Source organism: Caloenas nicobarica, chromosome 7, assembly GCF_036013445.1.
Source record: "Caloenas nicobarica isolate bCalNic1 chromosome 7, bCalNic1.hap1, whole genome shotgun sequence".
Taxonomy (NCBI): Eukaryota; Metazoa; Chordata; class Aves; order Columbiformes; family Columbidae; genus Caloenas; species Caloenas nicobarica.
In genome coordinates this window covers 12,718,109-12,745,367 of record NC_088251.1, presented here as the reverse complement: position 1 = coordinate 12,745,367, position 27,259 = coordinate 12,718,109, and the positions used below count along the sequence as shown (strand labels likewise).

Genomic DNA, 27,259 nt, shown 5'->3' with positions numbered 1-27,259 from the left:
CAAGGATTTTTCTCTTTCTCGCTCTGCCCATCCCAGGAATAGGTGAGGGGCAGTCAAGAGCTTGGGAGGGGTACAGCTAGAACAGCTGACCCAAACTGGCCAAAGAGGTTATTGCCTCCCACATAATATGATCCTTCACAGTAATAACTAAACTGTCTGGAATTATAAGTTTTCCTCACTTGTGCTCTTCTGGTTCTCTCCCCCATCTCCCTTGGTTGGGCAGAGACTGTCTGGGTAGGTTCTTAGCTGCTGGCTGGAGTCAACCCACCACACACTGAAGCACAAATGTATGTTGAGCACGTAAATGAGTTGCTGCCCACCTTCTGAGCATTTATGTGGGAAAAATTGGGCTGATATTGGTGGCTTTTGCCTGAGTTATCTCTGAATCCAGAGATTATATAAATCATAGAATCATTTTGGTTGGAAGACACCCTCAGGATCATTGAGTCCAACCATAACCTAACTCTAGCACTAAACCATGTCCCTAAGAATGTCGTCTAAATGCTTTTTAAACACCTCTAGGGATGGTGACTCCACCGCTTCCCTGGGCAGGCTGTTCCAATGCCCGACAACCCTTTCCGTGAAGAATTTTTTCCTAATATCCGATTTAAACCTCTCCTGGTGCAACCTGAGGCCATTTCCTCTTCTCCTATCACTTGCTACTTGTGAGAAGAGACAGACCTTAGCTTAGCAAATTCATCACCCTGAATAGCTTCATGAGTTCGATCAGTTCATCTTTAGTTATTAATTTTGTGCCTTAAAAATACTCACCATCAAAACCCAAAACAAACAAATAAAAAAACCCAACCAAAAAAACAACCCAACCAAACAAAACAACCCAACCAAAACCAAACAAATAAAAAAACTAACCACCTCCATCCCCGCCCCCCCCCCCCCAAACTCCAAATAAACAAATCCCCAAAACAAAAAGAACAAAACAACCATGGATCTCCATGGAGCAGTGCTGCTGGCTTTTAAGGTCCCCAAGCATTTTAAGCCAATTTGCTGTGAGCAATTTACTCATACTGGTCATACTGTGGTTGTTCACATTTTAAATTTTCCTGTTGGGTGTTTTTCTTCTCACATGGATCAGGGAAAGGCAGATGAAAATTGCAGACAAGCTTCCTGTGGCTGCTGTGTGTGTGGGGAGAGAAAAGGTTGCAAACATCATGGAAATAGGTCTGTGGGCAAGAAACGGAGACCCCAGAATGCCAGAGCAAGCAGGCAGAGAGCTCTCATTTTTCACATGTAAATCTATCTGTGGTCTCTTTGTCGCACTGCCCAGTGCTCATCTCTTTGCTCGTTATTAATTACTGTAAATACGTGGACAGGGCTACTGATGAGCTGTGCTAATGTCTGTGCTGATATGGCAGGATGACTTAGAGAGGAGATGAATCTCATGAAGTGGATTAGTGCTGGCCTTTCAGATGTCTGCTTGAACTGATCACCTGTTCTCTCCGACTGCTGTGCTCTTCTCTCTCTTGTCTCTATTACGAGCATCGCCTGATGCAGGAACATGACTACCTTTGATGTGGCACGTCTTGGTTGTCCTGAAGGTCATTGTCAACCTGCTGAAGGAACTGCAATGCTTTTATGCTCTCATTTGTGGGAAACTGAGTTATAAATTCTACTGTGGGGTATATGCAAAGCACTTTGCCAGTTTAGAATTGGCAGGATCTAGAAGAGGGTTTAACGAACGAAAGTAATTTTCCTTCATAGTAAAATTTTATGGGCATCAAAATTCTTACACCACTGAATACTCTGAAGAGCTGCTGAGCACTTCTGTGATTTATGGGCTCAGAGATTCCTAATAATTGTCTCAACAATTGAGATCTCTTCAGGCCTGTGTTTTCAGTGTGGAATGAAACTTGGGCTACTGTTTCTGGTGATATTTTTTTCTTGCTTCTATGCCAGCAAAGTTGTGTCAAAACTCAAGGCTGCTGGATTGGGCAGTCTTGGAGACCTGCTGGCCTTGTTTTAGAGAAGCAGTCCATCATATTATATCTGGATTTAGTGGTTCAGTACACTATACAGTGAGATGGCAGGATTTCTTGGTGCTGGAGACTCTTAATCTGTGTTGTAGCATAAGCCATTGAAGATAAAGAATTGTCAGGAGTTGGCATTTTTGTCAAGCAAACCTTATAGCAGGGTATTCAGCAGACAATAGTTTCTGAAAAAAAAAAACCCAACAAACCACCATACTGACTGTGGTGAGGCATGTGTGTAAAATAAAGTGCATAAGGAAATTGTTGCAGGAGTGGAACATCACTTGTTACCAAAGAAAAAAAAAGAATCTGATTATCCTTTCTCCATCCCCACTTCTGTCTAGAAAACCAAAACAGTTTATTGAATTTTTTCAGGTCATTTAGTTTTGTGTAAGCTCAGCTTGAAATTGCATTTTCCAGAGGGTTTGTATTGCCTTAAGGGAGCTGTAATTCAGCCTGGCCTATTTCTCCACTCTGTTCTGCAGGCTGTTTCTGCCTTTTTTCATTCTCAACCAGCTGAGCTGCTTGGTGTCCTGAGGGACACCTGTCCTGGGGTGTCCTGGGAAGCGCAGTGTGGCTGTGTGGAGCCTGGCCAGAGGAGGCAGGGGCAACTTCACATCTGAGCTGTATTCCTTAGGGTGAGCAGTATGACCCCAGAGAAAATTGCAGATCGGTGTTAGAAGACTTGAAATTAATTTTGGGAAGATTAGTTTGATGAACAGAAAGAGTTTAATTTGGCACTCTAAGGGTGTTTCCTGTATTTTTATTAAAGAATACCTAAATGTAAGCTTTTGCTGTTTCTGAATCAATATCCCTCTAAATTTTTTTCACTTTTATCTCTTTTTCCCAGAGCAAAATGTTTTCATATTAATTTAGGTTGAAGATTGGACATTTTCTGTGGGGCAGCAGTTTTAGATTTCCCTCAGTTCAGGGGAAGAAAATGTTTATTTTTATTTTGAAATAGTACATTAAATGTAAAATCTCCAATTTTCAATTGAACTCAGCTTTAAAAATGAAAACTGTCAAGATTTTCGTGCAAAATTACTCTGGCACAGAAAAGCCATGGTTGTTTGTTAGTGTTGACAAAAACAAGCTAAGCTTCTTCAAATACAAAGTAGAAATTGGAATCAAATGTCTCAGCTTGAATCAATGAGGGCTTTTCCTTTTTCATTTTCTTTTTTCTTCTGTCAGAATTCGCTTTTGGAAATTATATCCAATTTTCCTTATGTTTTGTTCCATTATTTTTCAACTAAAGCATTCAAATAACAGAATGTCTCAGAAAATCTGACGCTTGCCCACATCTGCCCTTGATATTCCTGCTTCTGGTTTCTTCTTAGCACGTTTGGGGCAACATGATGTGAAGGCCTCAGAATAGCCTCTTGAAATGCTTTGAAGTTTCCTCTGCAAAGCTGTGTCAAAAGCACCCCATGAAAACAACTCGGGAGCCAGCTGTGCCTTTCAGCCTTTGATTTGTGTTTTAACCACATGTGACACGTCCTTAGTACTTACTTACGTTTGCTTTGCGGCCTCACGAGGCAGCGTTGTAGGGAATGTCATTCACAGCTTTTCTTGGGAAAGTTGTGTGTTCAACCTCTCCAATCCCCTCTGGTTTTCAAGCTCCCAAATCATTGCAAGAGTTGCCTTTAGTGAATCTGAAATGTCTTATGTCAAAAGCAAGTGGGGACAGGGTGGAGGCCACCTGGGGTTGTGGTACAAGAGTGTTGCCTGGCCTGGGCATGCATGGTGAGTGATTTGATGGACGGGTTGCTGTAGGTGACTGTACTGAGTATTACCACTGCAATTTTCTGGGACCCTCTGTGAGATTTAACTGCAAAGGGATGCTCATGCTTTTGCTTTTCATGCATTAACAACAGGCAGAGCTGGATTTTTGTTTAGGCATCCTGGCGAAAATCCAGAAAATCCATACTAAACACCATGCTTTTACTTTGGATTTATACCCAGGAGCTAAGTAGAATTCAACTCACTCCTGTAAAGCTGGTGTTAGCCTGGAGTTTGGAGGGTTTATTACAGAAAAGTGACATCTTCAGAAACATAGAACATAAGAGATCTGGGGAGAGACACACAAAAAGCTGGGAGAGTACAGATGTTGCCTTCAGTTGTAATTGCAATTTAAGGTAAAATTGTTCTGTCAAAATTTGACTAGGACACAGAGATTTTGTTATGTTTAGGGCTGGATCCAGGATCCACTGAACTCACCAGAAATCATCCTGCTGTCTTCAGTGTGATCAGGCTCTGAAACTGGAAAACTTACTTTGTGAAACCTCACCATAGTTGTGAACAATAAGAAAGGTATCATTTCTGGCAGGGCAGAGCTTATACTGTGGTACATGGCTTCCTAAAGACTCTTGAGAGGAGTCCTGTCCAAGCTCCTGTGGGAATGAATACAGGGAACATCCTAAAAATGTCGCTCTTGTCAGGTTTTATCTAGGAGCAGACTGCACCGCTTCCCTCAGCTGGTGTCGGGAGAGGAGGTGTCCAAATCCTGGTAGCTGCAGCTTGCAGCTGGCTTATCCCTATTTTTATGGGAAGGTGTGTGCAGGGTTTAAGTTGCAATAAAAACCGTATTGTCCTTATTTCCCCACTGCACAGCGTTGGTTTAGGCTGACATGAGCTCGCGTACGCTGACTCAAATCTGCCTGGCAGGTTTCTTTTCACACCCTGCTGGAAGCAGCTCGGCTTTTATCTTCCTCGTAAAGGTCTCCGCGTGGGGAAATAAAAGGACAAAACGCAATCAAGGAGGGGGAAAGTGAATCCAGTAGAGAGAGGGATGCTCAGAGCATCTATTCTTAAGCCATTAAGTTGGGCACTGACTGCATAGTCACGTACCAAGGTCCCTTACAATTTGAACAGGTTTCTTCCTGCTGACAGTTACCGACTGCTGCAGCCATTGTGATATTGATTAATCCTTTGGCATTTTTCTGCAAAGCTTTAAACTCCTCACCCAGTAGCCTTTCAGCTGGGAAACCCAAATCAGAGATTTGGTGGGTCCCACTGCTGTGGGAGGAGGGAGACATGGCTTTTGTAGTAGAAAAGATCATTGTCACATAAGAAAACACTAACGAAGCCAAACCTTTGGGTTGTATCTCTCATTTGGATCTATCTTTTAGCCAAACTGTGACGTATTTGTTAACAATCCAAGCCAAACCCAAGAATTAAGTAAAAATTTCCCTAGATGCTTTCACAGCCCAAGCAGATGCAAGGGAAATTAGGCTATTCTTGAATCCTGCAAGAGGAAACAATGCTGAAATTTTAAAATGAAGCAATACCAAAATGAAGAGATGTCCCAGTGCTCTTCTTGAGGCTGGTCCCATAGAATCCGAGGGAATGAACTGCGTGAGATTAGTTGTGCTAATGAGCATATACTGAGCAGATACTCAGATCTCTTAACTTCCACTGAGGAGCCTCTGTTCTTTCAGCAGAAGTTCCTATCTGAGCTGGGGACCTTGCACAGGGGCTCACAGGCTATCAGGGTGCACAGGTGCTTTTCTGGGAGAGAAAGGCATCGCACAATGTAGCTGGTAACAAGGAGGATTACATTTACCTGTGAAATCTGGGGTCAGAGCACCAAGGATTTCAGAGGGAAGTAATATTCCCCTGTTGTCCCCCATGTACTGCTTAACTCCCCCCTTCTCCTACCTCGGTTTTGCGTGGACAGGACTGGGAGTGTTCATGGCATACCAGGTAGCCAGTCAGTGAGTCCTGAAGGCTCTGACTCTCCTTGACCACTAAAGATACAGCCGAAGTTTTGTTTTGCTCTGTGTCTAAGCTGAATGTCATGCTCTGTGTCCCTCTATTTTACCACCGCAGAAAGGTTATAGCATGTGGAAATTCTCATGCTTGATGTCAGTGACAGCAGAGAGAGAAGAACAAAGCTCATTTTGGGCAAAACGACTGTTTTGCCGAATGGGGTTTTTCATAATCAAACTTGTCAATTCTTGCATGGAGACTCACCAGTTTGTGGCAACACCTTGAGAAACAGAAAAAGTTGACTAATTTCTGATACGGCTGTTGAATTTAACAAGGGTGCGTCTGATTCCCATCCCTGACGTTGGATAACTGTAGTTGTAGTGTTGGTTGTAGTGTAGTTGTAGAGAGGGCAGCTAAAAATGTTTGATTAATTCCTGTTGTCATGTTTTATTTCAAATGCAAAACATTTTGAGGTTAAAATAAATATTACTGGTTATACGATGCACTAAGCTAATGATTTTTTTTTAACTTGCTTGATCCTATAATACCACAATTTTAATGGATAAATGCTAAGCTCTTTGGCTGATTTCAGATGCCTTGTGTATTGTTACACAGTCTAAATGAAAACTTTTATTTTCTCTTTCTTTTCCCTTTCTCTTCCTCCCTCCCTTACCCCTCCATAGGTGATTCTCATTCTGACAAAGCTTTACGACTTCAACTTGGGGAGTGTTACGGAGAGCTCACTGTGGAGGTAAGTGGGTTGTAGAAATCACAGCGACTGCATGGAGAGGTTGTAAAACTGGAGTCTGAGCAAGGGAAGTGTCCGAGTTGATTGGGGAGGAGTTGGGAGGGAACCTGAGATACCTGGAGTTGCTTTTTGGAAAAGGGACACATGGTGAAGAACACATTGCTTTAATGAAGTGGGGCGGGCGAAGAAGAGCGTTCTTGTTGTAAGGGCATTTCCCTGGCATGCAGAGGAGCTTGGTTTCATTCTTGCCTTTGAGTGTCCTTAGACAAGTCTCTTCATTCCTTGGAGTCTCTGCTGTGAGGCTGGCAACGAGAGCAGTCTCTATAGATGGTATGTGCTTGCTGTAACAGTGTCTAAGATGGTGTACAACACTATGTGATACCATCTTAGCTGACCTTACCCATGTTCCTCAGTCCTGTGAGCTGAGATGGTCATCTTGGCAGTGAATCTGTGTCGCCTTGGGCTGTATAAACAATAACCACTAAAGGACTAGAGATATTACAGTGAGATGCTGGTATCTTCTCTTACCATCCTGCCTGTGGCATGGAAAGGGAATACCTTTAACAGAATTGTTATGAGGTGTTTTTTACTCTAAGGACAAAAAAAAAATAAAAAAAGGCAGCCAGAGACTGGGGGAGACCAAGTGCCTCGTGTCAGATTTGTCTGGTATGTGACAGCTACTGCTTAAGCTGATAGCTGGTGGAACTGTCAATGCATTGTAGCGGTTGCTCCAGGTGTGAGCAGGTTCTTGGCAGATAGTCTCTTGTTCTTCTTTCTTCCTAGCTAATTTAAAAGCCTTTGTTTGGAGCAGACTTTGGGCATGTGCTGCAGGTTTATTCCCATTAATGTATTTAAGGGTTAATTGTTCAGTAGAGCTCTTGAAACTTCTCAACTTGCACAGTACGTCCAAAGCTTAATTGCGCTGTACCATGGTAATCTGCAAAAGTATAAATAACCACGCAGCTAAGAACAGAGAACACAGTCATTTCCACTTACTCTGGTACTTTTCAAGGTATTTAAGTCTTAAAAAACTTGTGCCTCTTTACCTAACAAGTACAAATGGCACTGTGATTATGTTTTAAATGTTTACTGCCAAACAACCTGCTCTGCATAAATAATGGAACAAGCAGGCAAATCCTGTCCTAATACTGAACTCACGGCATTACCTGAGCTCTGTAGAATGGTAATAGCAACATCCCTTTTGGAGTTTTCCCAGAGTGATAGAAATGTAGTTCATCATCAGTACAATTGAATGCATCCAGTACTCAGCCAGCTGGGGAAACACACTCATTTGTGAGTGTTTCAGTGTGTTCTGGGGCACTTCTGTATCTTTTCTGCAGTGAAATAGGGTTCAGTGTAGGGCATAGAAACTCAGAAAAGTTGAGAAGTCAGACCCTCCTGAGGTCTGGGAGGAAAGCTAAGGGTAAGAACTGGTAGGTAGAGCTTCTGGGCTCTAAACATTAGTTTCCCACCTGCAAAATTCAGGATTAAGCCATGTTGTACTTCAGCATGGAGTGTGGAGTCTTAGAAAACAGCTATGAGTTTCTTTGGAAAAGAAAGGATGTTGTAGAAAAGCAAATAGATACTGAGTGTAAGCAGTAAGCCAAGAGAGAGACTGCTTTTCTCAGGATTTTCTGTTCTATTTGCACATTAAGGCCTCTGAATCTTTGCATTATTTAAATCTGTACTTTTCAATATTTTCTTTTATTTTTTGAGACCCTGAAAATTTCAAAAGAGGGAACTGTCTTTTCCAGTGTGAATTTAAGCCTTCTGGCAATAGGTTTGCTTTCCTTAGTTACTTTTTGTAGACTCCTTCAAAGACATCTTTTGAGCCCCCAGAACTGGTGGGTCACAAACTGAATGCAACTGTCAAGTAATTATCAGAAGAAGGTCTGGACGTTTCCAGGTGTGGTTTTTTTAACTCTTCCTGTTTTCTCGGAATATGACACATCCTTTCTGCTAACGGGGAGTCCTGCCCATTTGAGCAGTTGTACTGCGTGATATCTATTCTGAACGCTTGGCAAACACAGTTGCTTCCACAAGAGAGGAGTGGCTTTTGTGGCAGAGAGCAGTGAATCACACAGCCATGCTTCAAAGGATGCTAAGATAGAGCAGAGTGCAATGCAATCTCCAAATATCATCTTGCCTCCGCCTGCTTCATGCATCGAAAGCTTCTTCTCAGTTCTCCCTGGGTTATAGCATGAGAGGCTTCTTTTAATGGAAAACTGAATTGCCGTATAAGAGAAATTTCTAATCCTTGCATCTAAATACAGAGACAACTAAATCAATAAGAAAACATCCTGAATGTAATTTAAAAAGGGAGCAAGAGCAAGAAAGTGGGAGAGAATTAAAAGTTACGTTGGAAGCTGCTTCTATATCAGGCTGATAGGAGTTTAGACAGAGGAAATGCTACTCAGCATGTGAATGCAGGAACACTGGCATAGCTCTAATAAGCAAATCCATGCTTCTGGGGCCAAAAAAACTACAGAAAAAAGGCCTCAGTTTCTACTGAAGCAGCCAGCCTTGAAGCAACCAGCTTCAAGGAAAAGACACACATACTCAGTCACACCCCTCCCTCTTGTGAATGCCATGTTTCTTCTTGGTCACAAGAGATACCTGTCAGTTAAGATTTCGTTTTTATTTTTTCCCACCAAGTTAAGCGGAGGTGATCACTTTCCCCCTATGAAAGGAAGCTACTTTATTGTGGTTGCACTTGCGATGGTGTGAGACATCAGAATTTGTGGGGAGAAGTATTTTTGTGAGTTAGCAAATATAACTGTAAAGATTATTTAATTACTTAAGCGTTTCAGACATGCTAACCCTTCATTAGTTCTCATTGCCTAGCAAAATATCTAACTGGATAGTTTGAGAATCCGGCTGCATCCTGCCTGTTTTAAGTAAATATTTGATTAAGGGTTGGACGTATGTATTCCGTAGAATATTTTTTCTCCCCCACTAACACTTCTTCTCCATCAACAAAAGGAAAACAGTCATCCCTCTTAATCTATAAACTTGTATGGTTTTGATTTGCAATGCTGTTAGAGCACCTCTAATTCCCAAACCCTCTGTAGGCCCAGGTCCCTGCATCAAACTTCATTGCACATGATGAACTGAAAGCACACAGGAGGGATCTGTCATGAAATATTAATTCTCTCTGTAAAGAGACAGGCTGCTTCACAGTTATTGTAGTCCAAGAAGGCATCTGTTGAACAGAGGAGAAGGAGAGGGTTAGATATGCAAAATACAGTGTCTGAAAGGCACCATTCACAGCTAAGGGTTGAAAGGTTGGGGGTTTTTTGGGGGCCTATTTTTCTGTTGAAAATCTCAGGCAAATTTTATTAGGATGAGGAGAAAAGGGGAAGTTGATTCAATGGCTTATTTCTTCAAATGTGTGTGTCCATAAGACTTCCAGATATGACTATAGAAATTGTTATTGTGATAAATGAGTTTTGGTTTCAGGTGTATGTTGTGTTCAAGTGTATTATGTGGGGAGTTCTGTAGGTTGTGTGGTAGGCAGCAAGTACTTACATTAGTTCATCTTGTTGCTGTCCAGTTGTTTCCTTCTTGTGTTATGAGTGTGAATAAAAAGGAATCAGTCAAGCTCCTTTTCTTATCCTGTGGGCCTTTTAGTTTTCATAGGTTTTATGTGAAGGAAGAGCCTTGTGAACATTTCCTTGATTGTTGCTAATCCTGTCTCCTGTTTAAGCTGTACAGTTTTGAGATAGGGTTGTGTGAACATGACATTCTGGGTAAGCATTTAAAGTTGCTATTGTAATATTTAAAATGTTTTCAACTGTTTCAGCCAGTGTGGGTTGAGCAGTTATTTCTGCTAAGATAACTGGAATAAAAGTTTTTCCACTGTTGCCTTTTTTTAGTATACAGGAACAGTTATATTTATTTGGATTGCAGTAGCTAAAGAGACAGCCTCCATCCCAAGGGAGCTTTCAGTCTCAGATGAAGACAGAGACAACAGGGCGATACAGCAGACAGGAGAAGCACAAGTTAGCAGGGCGGTATTTATGATCAATGCAACAGCCATGACTGCAACACATCAGCTAATTAGGCAGTGGGGAGTAGTTCGGATTTTCTTCCAAAGTGCAAGCACTTGCATGTGTCAGCTCTGAGTCCCTGCTGCCATTTTACCCACCTTTGATGGGTCCCCTGGAGTTCCCCTCCTCTGGCTGTGGTCCCAGCTAAATTAGCTGCTGGTACATAATGCCAGCCCACGCATTAACCCATACTCAAAACCATGACTGACTCTTTCTGCTTAAGAGGCTAAAATGCTGATGAAGGAATTTATACATGTATTTTTTCTTGTTTATTAAACAAAAAATTATGTTTTCGTGGCAGCACTCAAAAATCCCCAAGCATTTTTTTTTTATTACTCTTGTGGCTGCTGTGCCTGAAGAGATTTGTCTGTTGTCTTATCCTCTGTGCTGAGTTAAAAAAAAATAAACCATCTTTTTTTTCTTTCTTTCTTTCTTTTTTTTGACACAGACAGCTGCAAAACACAGCAACTGCAACTCCTAGCTTGGAGCTAACGGAGTAAAACCTCTCAGCTTGGTTGCTAGCTGCTTTATGTCCTGCGTTGCTCTTTCATTTAGATCTGTTTGAATTACCAAAGGGCTTTACGCTGTTTCCTCCTATGTCCTTGCCTCTTAAGCCTCTCACAGTCTCCAGAGACCATCAGTATGTCTTGGTGTACCTCTAGCATTTGTTCCTTTGCAAAGTTTCACACCTCACACTGATTTTTGTGCCTTAGGTTCGTGTGTTGCACACGGAGCTGGCTCCAGATGGGGCTGCTCCGTAGGTGTGAAATGGTGAATGCGGTGTAAATGCCATGTTTCCCCTTTGGGCACTGGGACTTAGTCTCCTTGCTTCAAATGTAGCTGTCTCTAAGATAGGTAAGAAGGCAGAGATCGGGAGAATTGTTAATTCTGACTCAAATTTCTGTATCATCCTCTATGAAACAAGGTAAACCTGAAATGGCTCATGACACAGCCAGAGCTTCCTTCAAAGGGAGTTTCTATCCCAGTGGCAATGCATTATGTAGACTGTGGTGCCGAGAATGGTGACTTCTGGTTTCTGCTGCAATATCTTGCTCAGTACTGGTCAGGCTCCACACGTTTTGAAACGGGGCATTGTATTTTTTTCTGGAATATGCTGTATTGAAATGCAGTCTCCAGACAGGCACCGTGACCAGCTGACATCTCCCTGCAGTATTGTCAAGTTTGATTATATTTATTGTTTTTCACTATTATGCTGACAACATGCATCTTAGATACATGTCATTTTCTGGAGGACTGTATTCAGGCATGAAATTAATGGAGCTGATTTTCAAAGTAGTAATGCTTCCTATTATTGTGTCTTATTTGGAACTTTTTAACAACACTGCGAAGTGCAGAAATCCTGTGCTGATGAAGAGAAGGGTTTCTCATGTCTGCAGTCAGCCATCAGGGCATGGAGGGAAGGAGCCAGCTGGGTGTACAAGCACATTCCTGACCTCTCTTCAATTTGAAAACCAGGGTACCCAGAATTTTGGCAACTCCACTGTTGTCATTTGTTAATGTATAAATAGCCTAGCTTGGCGGCGGCTAGTTTTTTCAGGCTATGGGAGCCACTTGTCAAAATCCTTGTGGCTGAGAGCTGCTAGGCACAGACTATGCTGAAGAACTAAGGGAATGGGGAGGAGCAGCAGGTGACTTCAGGTGAGATGAGAGTTGTTCCTCAGGGCTCCCAGCAGCCTGAGCTGTGATTAGTGTTGGTCTTCAGCAGCATCCCAGAACAACGCAGTTCTCAATCTCCAGTATTCTTGCTGATTTGTCTTTTCCCTATAGTGTGTGTTTCAGTTTACCCTGACTCAGTGCAGCCTGGCTGTCAGTCACAGATGCCATCGTGGCACGGGAGCCACACTTGAACTATTTGGGAGTTGCACAGTAGCTGCATGTTGGCGCGTTCATGAGCTACCTGCTGCCAAATGAAGATCGTGGCCATTTAATAAAGAGAAGTTCCTTGGCCCAAAGAGCTAGGTAGTCACTAGCTGTGAAGAATAGAAAACACAGCATTCTTGAGCCGAGTGAAAATTTATTCTTTGCTCTCATGGCTAAATTCCTGCTTATTTTGGAGAAAATGGGTCTTGTTCTCTTGCTCAGGCTGACATACCAGGTTGGGCAGAGGCTTCTGAAATCTCTATTTGTCCAGCTGCACATGTGTTGCAGCAGGCATCAGAAAGTGGGTCCTAGTTAATAAACAGAAACAAGAAAGAAAGCTTTACAGGTGAAAATTATTGTCGAGTATCAGCAAGGAGAGAAATTAACCGGTAAAGGGTATTGCATTAAGTTACACTGTAGGGATGCTAAATATTCACAAAAGGCTATATATATCAGGGCTTTTCTGTGCTTTTTTTGTAACTATTAAGAGTGATAAGGGGGTGGCTTAACTTTCCTGTGTTTGCTGGGTTAGGGATGTATCTGTGACAAGAATGTTAGAAGTTACTGGTTATCAGATGATGATACCATTGACCACCTTATCCCATTGTATAAGTGAAGCCACTTGTAATTAATTATGACCTGATTAGAAATGCTTTTCTGGTTTGATGCGATTTATTATCCTTCCAGTTGTGGCTTTCCAAAGACCTAAACAAATCTTTTATTGTGGACTTCAGGAAATGTGTATAAGGGTTTGCTTGGATTTGCTTGGGCTGTGTGTGGCTGAATGTGAAGATCCATGGGAATTAAAAAAAGAAATCGAGGAGTGGAACAGAATGAACCATAAGCTTAGCCTTCCTCGAATGTCCCAGGCAGTCCCAGGAAATGTCCAAAGCATATATTCTTTGCAGTTCAAAATGGAAGGAGATGCTATCATTACAACAAATGGATGATGTGAATTAAAACTATTTTAAGTGTTTATTTTGGGAACCAATAATGAAAATTATAATAATAGGCTTGTCTTAAATTCAGGGCTATGTTTTAGAGTTAGGTAAACTCAGTAATGGTAACAAAAATAAGATCTAATTCTCTAATTCTTTATTTTGTTCTTTGAAACTTCTCTCCAGAAGTTAGTTATATATTTGTCTCTTTACTGTTGCTTCCCTAGTCCTATTATCCCACAGGATCTTTGCACAAGGGAATAGAAAGGTTCACACCTCTACTTTCTGATGGTTCCTTGCTTTAACAAGTGATCACGTTAATGTTGCCTCAGAGGTGGTGGGGACCAAGTTGGGCAATGCAAAATTATGCAAAAAGTAGTAGCCCAGCAAGTATGAGTTTAAAAGCTTTGGTATGTGTCTGGGAGTGGTGTGTAGATTAAAGTCCCACCTTTCCTTATTAAGATGCCTTAGTCATCTTGTTTCATGAAGCTCATTTGTCTTTCGTGAACCAGCCTTCTGGCTGGTTCATTTGTTGTGTCTCTTAATTGCTCCATCAATGACCTTTCTGTGGGGGCGGGAATATCATCATACAGGGAACCTTTTGGATTTATTAATTTTTTGTTTGCCAAGAAAGCTCTGAGACTAATTGCCAAGACTTCCCAGAAGATATTAGTTTACAAATTTTAATGACACTTATGATTTATTAATGTGCTTCCCCCTGCATCTGCTCATCCCTGTTCCTTGGTGGAAATCCTGCTGAATCGGAGAGAATTAATAAAAACAGAATTGCAGATTGTAATGGTGTTTTAGCTAGGCTGCTAATTAAAACTTTTACCCATATTCGGAACGCTTTATTCATATTTGTAATTGCTCTGAAGACAGAGGTAAGTCTTGGCTTTAACTACATTCCACCCAGAATCTTGATTTGGTGAGGGTGTTGCATGTCAGTCCAGGGTGACAGCACAGAGGTTCACATTTACATGTGCATGGAACTCGCTGTTCAACATGGGCTACACATCTGTGCTTCATCCACAGATCTTCTGTGGCTTGAAAGTGGGACTGCTTTGCTGAAGTTGTTGACCTCCAAACATGTGGCTGTGGGAGGACTGGGCTGGTCAGGAATGGTGGAAGCTGCAGATACGTTTGTGTGAGGAATGTGTTTGTTAAATAGGTCTAGAAAGGTCATGTGGTTGTACATCAGTTTTGATCTCATAGATAACTGGGTTATTTGGGATGTTCCTGTTAATAGGCTGACCTTGGAATTTTTGGATACACTTTGTTTTCTAACTGGAGACAGGGAGGCAAGTAGAAAAGGCAATGTATCAAATTCCAAACTTTTCAAGGAAATAATCTTAGGATAAAGATTGAATTCCAGATAAAACATAGAGAGGGTAAAAGCAAGCTTTGTTTTGTTTTCATTTTCCATGTTTCAAGTAAAAGCCCCAACTAGCCTGCTCTCTTTTCCTCTCTCCCTCATAACTGTTGAATTATTTATACTCCACAAAAGAGCTCCAACAGGAGAGACTGAGAATCTCTCCAGGGAGAGACTGATACTCGTCTTATGTGTGGAAGATCCAAGTTCAAGCCCTTGCTGTGAATGAGTATAAAGGGAAGTACTTTTTTATACCTCGAGTAATTAAATTGTGTAACTCATTGCTACACGATGTTGTGAGGCAGAAATAATAAAAGTATAAATGGATTTCAGAAGTGGATTCAATGAATTAATGGAGGATATTTCTTCTGGTGGCTGTTAAATGTCATAGTGTGGCTGTAGCCTCTGTCTTACAATAATTATTTTATGATATGACATTAAAGGAACAGACAGGTCTACAGCTTCTGGATCAGTGTTGCAGAAACGTCATCTGGTTTTTGGTTTTTTTGTCCTTCAGCAATGAACTATTAGTGTTTTAGGTGTTGTAGCGGAATAGCTGGGATTTTGCTGGAGACGTGACACGCCAAAGTATTTTAGTTGTTTCGGAATTTGGAGATCTCTTAAGAGAGTTGGGGTAGAGAACATGGGAAGAACTGTGCTGTCTGTTATCTCTTCCTTAGAGTTTTCCCAGAGTATTCTGTAGCAAATTAACAGGCAACACAAATTTTTGACCTGACCTACTGTGGCTGTCTTATTTGATGAAGGAATTTGAGTCTTCTACACCACAAGTAGGTTCTCCATTCGTTGCCCAACAGGTGGCTATCTTGGATGCTATCACATTTTCTTAGTAAAGCTATTTTATTGGGCTAAAAGTGTGCTTTGAAAGTGTAGATAAAAAACAAACAAACAAACCCACAAACAGGTAAAAACAAAACAAACAAAAAACCCCACAAACAAAGCCCCCCACCAAAATACCCCCCACAAAAAACCCAACCCAACCAACCAATCAACAAAAAACCCACCAAAAAAACCCCCACCCCAAATAACAACAAAACACAAGCAAGCAAGCAAACAAACCAACCAAACAAACAAAAAGCACCAACACCAACAAAAAACCCCAAACAAACAAAAAAACCCAAACAAACAAAACCCACAAAAGCAAGCAAAAACCAAAACCCACCAAAAACCAGACTATCCTTGATGTAATTTAATTTTCCAGCCAGTCCTTTCAGGAACACAACAGGGTTTGATCATCCTGACAATGGAAACTTAAACCTGTCCAAATCTCTAGTGTTTCCATTCCAGAAAACTAGACGATGGAATGGGAAGTTTCAGGAGTTTAACTTCAAAAGATATTTCTGGTGTTGATACAATTGTGGGGATCTCAGTGTGAATTAATGACATTTGTTGTGAAGAAAAAAAAAAAAAGTGTTTTAGGGAGGTGGAAGAATATGCTTCTCCCTCCTTTTGCAGGTTATATACCCTATATTTAATATAGTTTTTCTGTCCTTGCTAATGAATTTCTTTGATTACGAGCTTCTCAAGAAGGGAGACATCCTATCTCATCAGAAAGAAATTTTAGGCTTGGTTCTTGTTCCCAGCTATGTAGACTTGGGGCTTTGGTGGAGAAATTCAGAGGATGCTTTGCCAAAAACGAATGTGTTTTTGAACATCACAGTCCATATGAAATCATCTCATCAGGGATGGCAGGTAAAGTGTTTGTAGTGCTTTGCCTACTTGTTTGGAAAAGTAGTGAGGCAGCATTCAGGAGGGAGTTTGTAGCCACGAACCTGCTGTTGCAGGTCCTGTGGGTGTTGTGACTGTTGCTGCATCAGCAGAGACGCATCTGTTAACAGGAACTGGCTATTCCATCTCTTCTTTATCATTTGGAGCAGCAATTCCATTGCTCTCATTAGGGAGCTGCTCCTTTTGTTGAGTTATCTCATCTTACATTCTAATTAGATTTCGATGCCGACTGCAAAACTTTTTGCAGGAAGCCACACTTAAGATGAATTTGTTTTGGTCTTACTAATGTCTTTTTCTGATCACTCTCTACTGTGCAGAGGAGTTTCGTTGGCACAGATTAGTAGTGGATGCATTCAGTGTGGATATGTGCCAATATTAATGAAAACCACACATTAAATTAACTTATAAATATGCAAATAGATAATTGCAAAATAAGAACTTTCATAATAAATTACGTAAGAACTTTCATCCTAGATGTGACTTAGTAGGACTCAGCCTGAAAAGAATTGTTCAGGAAAGAATATGATAAAAATATTACAATATTACAAAGTTATGTGGTTTGGAAAGTGTTTCTACCAAAGCAAGTGGGTGGAGCATCTCTCATATGAGGACAGACTGAAGGAGTGGGGACTGTGTAGTCTGGAGAAGAGAAGATGCAGTGGAGGGATCTTATCAATGTGTTGAAATACCTGAAGCGAGGCTACAAAGAAGATGGAGCCAGTCTCTTTTCAGTGGTGCTCAGTGACAGGAAAAGAGACAATGAATGAGCACAAACTGAAACTCAGGAGGGTTCCCTTTGAATATCTGGAAACCTTTTTTACTGTGCAGGTGGCTGAGCACTGGCACAGGCTGCCCAGGAAGGTTGTGGAGTCTCTATCCTTGGAGATATTCAAAAGCCATCTGACTGGTCCTGGGCAACCAAACGTAGGTGACCCTGCTTGAGCAAGGGACTGGGCCAGATGAACTCCAGAGGTCCCTTAAAACCTCAACCATTCTGTGATCCTGTGAAGAATAAAGGAGCATCAGACAAAGGTTCAGAACAAGTAGAAGAATTTGATTTTTAGGATAACATGTAGTATCTGTGGATCTCCTTGCTGGAGAATGTTTTGGTAGGTAAAGTTCTCATGGGTTCAGGTGGAGTCTAGGCGAGTTCCTAGAAGGAAAAAAAAAAAAAAAATCTGTCAAGAATGGTATTGCATGCAAAGATTTTATCTGTGGCTCAGAAAGTCCCCTGGGCTCTGCTCAGCTAGAGATGTGCACTGCCACCGACCCTCTGGGCAGCCAGGGCCAGATCAGGAGCCAGCAGGTTCTCACACTGTGCATTTCTGAGTTGGTGCCACCTTATGGCTTGCTGCAGAATGTGGTTCCCCATCCACACTAAACCTAGGCTTTACATCAGCTTGCATGATTTGTTTCTCTTTGAGTGAGCTGCTCTTTTCCTCTCTCTTCCCCTCTCCCTACTCTTTCAACTTTTTTTTGTTCTTTCCAGTTATGCTTGGCACCAATTCATGCAAATCTTTGATGCTTTGTACAGTGGCTGGTAGAATATAGTGCTTTAACATGGGTTGTGTCTGTTTATATTAGTGTTTTATTATGTTATGTGTTTTTTTTTTTTTTCTAAATGCGCTGCCATTTTATAATGGCTATAAATAATCTAACGGATGGAGAAACATTGTTAAAAAATGTGCAAGAAATCCTTCCATCTTTCTCTTAGTCTGGTCTGTCTCTCTCATTATCTCTGTGGTACATTCATTAAGCTTCTAATGAAGTTAATAAGTGCCCCAGTATCAAGGGGTCATTTTTCCAAATAATATTTACAAAGGGCTACATTTGCCCAGCCTGGAAGGTAGCCTTTGATTTATTTACTTACCACATGTTCTTAATCTGTAAAATCTGTCAGCCTGTTCGTTTACAGTATATGCCTGACCAAGTAAAAATGAAAGCTCCTGTAAACTACTATATCGTGGGAATCTAGTGCATTTTTACATAAAAGATTTCTGCCTCTGAATGAAAACTGTGAAAGATAAGTGAGGCCATTCTGTAGCCAGATTATTAGGGCTTGTTTCTGGGTCTTTGATGGGCAGTTACTTTAGAGAAGTGCCTCTGTAAATATTAGTAGTCACTCATATCCAGTTAACCCTGAAGTTTGCTATCCAGATGCCTGAATCTAGGCTGTCTGCAGGATCTGGGCATTCAGCATCCTGCAAGTCTGGTCAGGGATGCAAATGTGGTGCTGTAGTGAAATAGTTGAGGGCTATTACCTTCTGATAAAACTAAGAATATTGTATGGCATCTGTAACTGGACTGTTACATTTTCTTTTATGGATTGTGTAGTCCAGCACAAAGCGTCAGTGAAGGAAGATGATAATATGAGACTGGAAGATGATAATATAAGACTGGTTACACCAAGATGGCTGGGCTGTTAACATAACCATTGCTGACAAGCCTTACGCCAAAGTCAGGTAGTAGTTTTGCCTGAGCGTAAGTGGGGCAACTATGAACTTTCCTGAGTGCTGATGCATTTAAGATTTGACAGTCTCCAGCTATCTGTGACTACTGCCAGGAATTCAGGGCTTCATAGCAGAATTAGGGAGGCTGAATGGATGTGTGCATCTCAGCTGCGTATCTTCACAGCCCCAGGTCTCGGCAGGGACTTGCATGCCATGGGGTCTGACTTCATACACTGTGTTGTGGAAGCAAGCAATAAGCTGGGACTAGTGCTATCTGTAATTAGTTTGTACAAGCCCTGGGAGGTTCAAAAGCCAGCTGGGGCGGGAATGGGGGGGAAGTATGCAGAAAGGAAGGGCAACCCATTACTGGGGTGTGGGTTCAGACCTCATGGGGGTCTGAAGCTCACAAGGAGTAATCAGCCCCATGGAAAGAGAAATGTACTTAGCATCTGTCCTCTTGCATCCCGTTCTCTGAAATGTTAGAAATTGTAATAGAGATTTGCTTTAAGAAGGAAGCTTGGTTGTTGATTATTGGTCCTGGTGAGGAAGAGCAAGCAGCAGGTTCAGAGCAGAAGTCAGGAACAGCATAGGGAAGAACAGTCCAGACACAGGGAATAGGTCCCAGGGCCCGGTGTGGGAAGAAGAGAATTGTACGACTTCCATCAGCACCAAGGGATGTGTGAGTTCCCTGAGGTCTTCAGCAGACTGTGATCCATCCATGGGTCTCACATCATTACTTCAGGGATGACAAACAAACTGTTGACTTTGAGGTGCCCCAGACACGGGTTTCTGTAAAGCGAGTGTATGGGAGGGCTTGTCCTTTCCTTGAGGTACTTGAAGCTGTAAGCGTGGTTGAGGAAAGCCAAGGCACTAAGATCATCTGTTAAAACGTAAGGTTTCAGATATAGCGTTTTATTGCCATGGAGTAGTTAAAGCTACAGAGCAAGCAGTGGAGCATGGTACATCATTCAGTGTGCCTCTAGCAGAGTAGAGAATAAATGTCCCATGGAAGATTAAAATCCCATTGGTTCTATTATATGTAACCAATAAAGGCAAAAGTGATGTCTATGAGGAACAGAGTTAACACAGCACATCTAGCTTTGTACCCACAAGTGTACATTTTCTGTTTTGTGTAAGGTATGGGAAACAAAGCAAGACTTTTTTCTTTTCTTTTCCTGGAAGAGTAGATTGCAAGGGAGACTGTGGTGATCCATCTCTACCTCTCTGAGGACTTGGATGGTGGTCCGTACCAATGCCACCTCATCACAGGGGCAGAGGGTTGTTGGTCACATCATCTGAGAAGTTCATATCTTGTCCTGTGGCATTTTAATGGTGATAAGTACAAGTCTGTCTGTGTAACAGGACATAGCCCTGTTGTGTAGTGGCATAATAGATACATAAGAAGCCCATATTTTCTCTTTGGAAGTGCTCCTTTTATATAGTGACAGTGCATGTGGTTATTTTGGGGGACAGATGAGGGTGAAGGTGAGTAGGCTGTGGTCTAGCTTAGTTGTTTAGTTATATCTGATCCAGGCAGAGTGCGTGGAACCTGGTGACTGTGGTTCATCATGAAATGTCCTCTATCACATAGCATATCAAAAGAATCAGGGTTGTGACTGTGCAGATATGGGAATAGTGCTTTCCTTGCTATGCAACAGCACTGCAACAGCAAACTTGTTCTTGTGTCTCTCTGCTTCAAGAGTATCACTGGACATGGCACTTTGCAAGCATGCCCATCTTGCAAATAAGGCAATTGATTTGGTACTTGCACTGCTAGGAAGCTTTTGGGGCACGCTTGGCTGTGGCGTTGCTGAGCAGCTCAGGTCTTGTGGAAAAGTGGGTTTTTGAATTCTTCAGCACAGACAGCCCACCTTTGTACTGTTTAAGTGTTTGTATCACTTGCAGGAAGCAAAGGTAAAATCCTTTGTTCCTAGGGTTTCTTTCTTGTGCTACCTTTATCTCAGCTTCAGTGGTCACTGTGCTCCCTCTCCTCCTGTGTGACAAAAACCATTACAAATGCTATGGTAGGCTGTGTTGCAAACTCTTATCTTTAAAAATGACATTCATAAAGGTTAATAACTGGAATGAGCTCTGGCAGTTACTAATTAACACCATTACACAATCAGCTCACATTCTGGCAGCATTAGGCATACTTAATCAGTCAATTATCATTGATCTCGGAAAGCGCTGCTCTAAAGTTAGCATAAGGTGCCTTTGTGAGTGGAGGGAGGGAATTTGACAACACCACAGTGGTCAGGCTGCTGGAAACGTGTGGCTTGAGGGACCGGTGTTGTGTACCTGATTGTGACGGATGGATCTGAATTAGAAATCAGATAGTATAGAATCACCTTCAAACAGATGTGTAAATAGGTTTTACCACTGTCTCTCCGTGCCTTTTGAAACAGTAGGAGTGTTCATGGAGAAAGCTGACTTTGGGGAAAATTGGGTTTACTGGCTTCAATGAATTTCAGTAAATGTGATGGCTTAAATGCTTTCCGAGGGACAGCTGGAGCGTAAGGTATTTTTTTCCTTGTTTTTATTTTTCTTCATGTGATTAATAGTTCTCGAGGTAAGGAAGTTGCAAACAAGATGGGTATGCATGGGATTTCCCTTTAAAAGTGTTGCATAAAGTGGTCTTAATCTCATTAATCTAAATGTTATGACAGCTTTGTGCTCTTTAAGAAACTTGGAGGTGTGGGGCCTTTGCCGTTTGTGCTGGCTCAGAGTGCAGAGGGATCTGGCCTGACTGCTGCATGGAACAGCTGTGGTTTTCGAGCCAGTGTTTTGCTCTTCCCAACTTGAGTGTGGGCAGCACATGCATGTTTTTTAAAACCATCTGTTGTTTGTGCCTGGTCAGGAAGGTGTGCAGTGATGTGTGGCCCACGCAAGCAAGCATGATGGCTATAGTCCAGTGTGTGAAGGAGATTTTCCAGATCTTTATTTGGAAAATGAATGTGAGGAGCAGAGATGATCAGGACTGACGTGTTGGTCTCTGTTCTTTGTGGCTTCACTTCTAGAATTCTGGTTTTTGACTATTTAAGATATAGTCTGCAATGTATGGAAATTCACAGAGAGTTGCATACACCAGAAAAGAATGGGAATGTAATTGGTGGCATGTTGGAACATAAGGGGGGTTCATGATACTGTGAAAGTAAAGAAATTTGTGTAGCTGAAGAGGCCAGGAAAAACGTGAGTTGCACTTGATTCCACTTTGGAATGTGGCCCAGGGCCTCTGTCTATGTAAGACAAGGAAAAATGTATTGTTGTTATTATTTTGGAGTGCATTTTCAACCCTTCCTCTCCTGCTGCTTATTCTCTGGAACTTCCCATTGTGAGCAGATGATCCAGAAAAAAAATCTAGTTAGAAGCCTATAGGCTTGATGTTTCCCAAAAACCTTTTTGTTTTGGTGCAAAAGAAATCTGAGAATATACTTCAGGGCTGACCGAAGTCAGAAATAAATTGATTTCTTTCTGTATGCCTGAACTTTCACCTTTGCTCTTAGTGAAAATTTGCAAGGGATCTTGGGGGTAGGCAGAAGAAAAAACATGTGAGAAGGTCAACTCCGGCTTCAGTTTTTGTAAAAAATTAGCCCAGTGCAAAGGGCTTTGTTTAAAAACTACATTCCCATGCATATGATTCCACAAGTAGTAGAAAGTGAGTGCAAGCACAAGCCATCCCAACTCCTACAATTGCCTTGCCTCCCATTAAATTTATCTCTAAAATTGCGCCCACATACCAGGAAAAGGTTCGCAGGTTGTTGCTATATGTACATACTTTAAAGATTTGTGCTCAATGATTCTTTGATTTTGATGTTTCAAAGTGGAGGGCTAAGATTCACTTGAGCTGCAAATGCTTCTCAGGAGGGTAAAGTAATCTTAGTAGAAGATATGTGAAGAATTTGTTCACTATTAGTGATTGTACAATGATTATTTAACCTGGAGAAAGGAAATATGTAAAGGAACCTATTTAGACATACGTCACTAATGTAGAATTCAAATTCTAAGGAAGTCACAGTATTTCCAGGCACTTTTCCAGGCTTTGGGTCAGGCCTTGTAAAAAGCAATGAAGGGAAACATGTCTTCGTGTATCAGGTACTTAGCCAGAGAAATTCCCCTGGGCAAACCCTGGGGCAGCCCTGTGGAAATCTGTGCCTCAGGAGAAGCTGTAGAAGATGCTGCTTGGGCTGGGTGCCAAGGCAGAGCTCTGGCCTCTGGGTGCAGATGCCGCACTCCAGAGCTCAGACAAGGATTTCCTCCCAAAGCCTCCATTAACACATAACCTGCACAGGGTCTTCTGGAGGTGATAGACGCTCTTGAAGAAATGCACAAGTCTCAGGACTCAGAACTGGTAGATAGCTGTGATGTTCTGCTGCATGACAAATGATGCCTTCTGTGGCGGTAAATGACACCACTTATGAAGTATGCCTTGGTATGGCAAGAAATACTATGGTAACATCTGAAAGTGGTGCTAATTTTTGTGAAGAGGTGGCAGGCCACAGTAGCTCAGTTAAGGAAAAAACAGTTGGATACTTTGTTCTTACAACAGTCCTGTAAGTACATAAACATCTACAGCATGAACCTCCACCCCTCCCCACCAACACCCCAATAGCTATTCTCCAGTTACTGGGTAATTTGCAGCAGTGCAGAGCCAGGTTTTTAGGAAAAACCTCCTTGAAGCTGAGACTGGATTGCCTTGGAAGGTGGGAAGTCTCGGTTTTAAAATACTTTAGGTACGTGCTAGACAGCCTTCTGAGGTAGATGTCTTGTTTTAGTTAGTCTTGCCTTTGGGAGGGAGAACATTGAAGACTTTTTCTTATCCCTGTTTCTGGGACCCAGTGATAGAAGAGCCTCCCACCCATGTCCCTTGGGAAGAGAGTAGCACAAGAGGCATCATACTAGAAGCTGACTATGGAAGGAGCTGAGGGGTTGAATAATTTTTACTTGACTGCATTCCACATATTTTTGCATCTTGTGACCCATCCTACCTTGTCTTGAAATGTCCCTCTTAGAATATTATGTAAATGGGATAGTGAAGCCAGCATGGAAATTGGACAATGTGCAGTAACAAGTGTTAAGTTGGGACTGAGACTGTGTTCTCTGCAGTGCATTAGTTCCAATTTAGATCCCATCAACAAGCAAAATATTGCATCTGCAGATGTGCAGTTTGGCAGGTTGCATGGGTCTGATGGCTTGAGAGCATGAAAAATTGTGATCTCGCCTCTTTGGCCTCCTCCCCAACTAAGTACCCAATAGAGACCATACAGGGCAAAAATCAGCTAGTTGGTGTTGGAGGAGTGCTAGAAATATGCAAATGCTATCAGCACAATGGTGTTCATGCCAGCAATGTGCTGGCTGAATGGCTGGTGGAAAAGTAAAAAGATGTGTTTGAAATGTGAGTGATCTTGAGCAGTTCTCAATCTAGCTGTTTTCTTTCTTAAAGAGGCAAGAAGCTGTGGCAAAAGCCTGTGCTTAAACCACAGTGCTGTTTTGTTTGTAAAACTAGACAATGGAAGATTTTTAGATGTAATACTAGGTGAGTGCAGTGCAGGCAAGGACATCTTGATAGTGATTTCTTTAGCTCATGGTACTAGAGTAGGAGGGATCATGCTAAAAAAGAGTCTCATATGACCTGGTTGACTGGAACAGACTGTTGCTTTGCTTTCTAGTAGTCACCCTGCTTCATGGAGAAAAATATCAAGTGATTAATCACTTGTGTATCACGGAAAGATAAACTTTAGAGAAGGAGTCTTTTGACACTAGAGTCTTCCTCAGAGCAGATACTTTTTGAAAATATTGGGTTACACTCAGTAATCCTAAATTTAAAAAAGTTTGTCTAGAAGCAGCTATGTGGATAAACTGTGAAGCAATAGCAATAGTCACTCATCAATGTGTTTCTATTAAAACAATTCCTAGGTTATAAAGGCAGGAGGAACATTGTAATCACTGTGCAAGATGATGGAGAAGGAAATCACTTGCCACAGATAACAAACAGAGGTTAATTCCCCAGATGAATGCCTGCTTGATCAGCTGTTAGTACAGTCTTGCTGGAACAATTGTCTTTCTTGTTAAAAAAAGAAAAAAAAAAAAAACAAACAAAAAATTGCACAAACACCAAACACAACCAAACAACACCAAAGCAACAAACCCAAAACAAAAAACCAATCAACAAACCAACACCCAAAACATAGAACAAAGTACCCTCTTCCCCAAACTTGTCTAACCTCAGTTTATCAGGTTTTGGCTCTTGTTGTACATTTGTTGACCAGGTGGTAAGGCCCTCTAATTCCTTAGGCAGGAACTTACACCCCGATCAAACACCAGAAGTTTTTCATAAAGGAGCAGGTTTTTCCATTCTTCAATCATTCTTGTTTGGGTGATTCTTTTCTTGTCACATGGCAACAAGTCCAATGTCCTCAAAATTCTCATGTTCCTGTTTATAATGTGGGAAGTCTCAAGAAGACGCTCTTCATAGAAATGCAGCTATGCACGTCCTCAGATTCATAGATTTAAAGCACAGAGAAGAAGTAATGATAATAATCTAGTCATGCAGTGCAGGCCAGAGAATCTTACTCAATAATTTCTACATTGACTCCACAGTGTAGTTTGAAGAACTGCTTGTTGGCTGGAAACATGTTCTGTCTTTACTAATACTTATAGTCTTTCAATTATGTGATCTGATTTGCATTGCTGCTGGGACTGTATTTCATTTTTGATGCTACAGGAAATGGACTTCAGGCTGAGTTGGCCAAATTCAGTGATGCTGAAAGGCGGGCTGGTTTTGCTACACGTCTGAGAGCCTCAGCACCTGTGAAATTTCGTATTGCAGCCATGATTCCTTGAGGATGAAAATCCAAGCCCTGAAGCTCTTTTATTCCTTGCTTTCCCTCTCATGACATTATAATTATTTGCAAAAAGAGCTGAAAGTGTAAAATTCAGGGGGATGAATAAAGCACTAGCTCATTTACATGGAACTCTTTTTTTCTGAGCTGTTTTTACTGGTCTTAAAGGACCCTCAGGGAGTTTTCCTTCTTGAGACTGAGGATTAAGAAGGTTTTGTTTAATTTTCTACTCTGTCAAAGGCTTTGTGGCTGATGACTGTCTCCCTGGATGGGTGCTTATAGACTAACTGGGTGCAGCCTTCATCAGGCTTCACATCATCTGGGAGCTGTTATCAAACTGCAAGTAGCGCTAAGCAGCCCCAGCTCCTCGTCACCAGCCAGGAATGAAAATGCTTAGTACATTGAATGGCAAGTGCTCAGGACACTGCATCAGCATTGCCATAAGAAGGTTGCTGCAGATGAAGATCCTGTCTGTCTTGGCAGGTGTAAGGGCAGCCGTAGGGTTAAAGGCACTGTACTGATCAGGAAAATTAGGTGAGGTGCCCAGCTCCTTTTTTGATTGCTTCTCCTGCAAAAATTTCTCTTGGCTCAAGGGGAACAAAATGAAAATGTGCAAATCCCATGGCTTTCTTCCTTAGATATGGACTGAAATAGGAGACGGTCAACACTAGATCAATGTTGGAAGATTTTATTTGCTGTGGTTGTAAGATCAGGGGGTACAGATAAACTATGCAGCTTTTCTGCAGCAGGAACTGAAATGCTATTTTGCAAAGGCATGGTCTTGGCTGGTCTGACCCTTCTGGCACAAAAGAAAAATGGCTCTGCATTTTGGAACAACTGGCTTGTGTTTCCTCATGTTATTAGTTACCTGAAAACAGCTTTCTGACCTTTGTACAGATGTTTTAATTTCTCTTCCTGGACTAGGATATTTTATTTTAGCTTTGCAACTGTATTATTTACTTCTCTAATGTATTTTTAGGTGCAGTGGTAGGATGTACGCTACACAAAATAATGTACAGTTTATATTTGAATTGGATTGCAGATCCCCATGCATTAAGGAGAAAAAGCTGTCTTCAGTTCCCTGCCATTAAATACTTGTTATGTTGTTTATAGAGTTTTAAAATCAAAAGCTCATCTAGTCATTTCAGCACTAGTCGCCTTCTACCTTTCTGCCTCTCAGTAGGGCATTTATAACCATTTATACTGTGGGGGTTTTTTTCTGTCTAGCAACATTTGTTGCAAGTAGTTTAAGACAAAAAAATAGTTTGCTATCATAAACCTAAAACTGCAGCAAGTCTTAACAACCTTTAGTTATCCTTCCTCAGAGTTCCCTTTAGAAAGAGCGAGCTATTTGGTGAGATAAAAACAAAGACTTGGTGCTATGAAATCTCTGTTTATATTTTGCATATTCTGCAAACATGACTTTATTCCATCAGAGTTTGTTTTGATTTTGGTGTTTTGGTTTTTTTTGTTTTTTTTTTTTTTTTTTGATGAAGCAAATTGTGAGATGTCCCTCAGTTCCATTTGCTTTGTTGAAATAACA

At 41.5% G+C, this 27,259-nt stretch overlaps 1 protein-coding gene across 1 annotated transcript in view; it reads left to right on the top strand.

Annotated features, from left to right (window-relative positions):
* SORCS3 (sortilin related VPS10 domain containing receptor 3) overlaps nucleotides 1-27,259 on the top strand; it is a 293,071-nt gene that overhangs the window by 88,819 nt on the left and 176,993 nt on the right. The window contains exon 2 of the mRNA XM_065638696.1: nucleotides 6,377-6,444. Coding sequence (XP_065494768.1) covers nucleotides 6,377-6,444 — 68 coding nt within the window. The remainder of the gene's footprint in view (nucleotides 1-6,376; nucleotides 6,445-27,259) is intronic.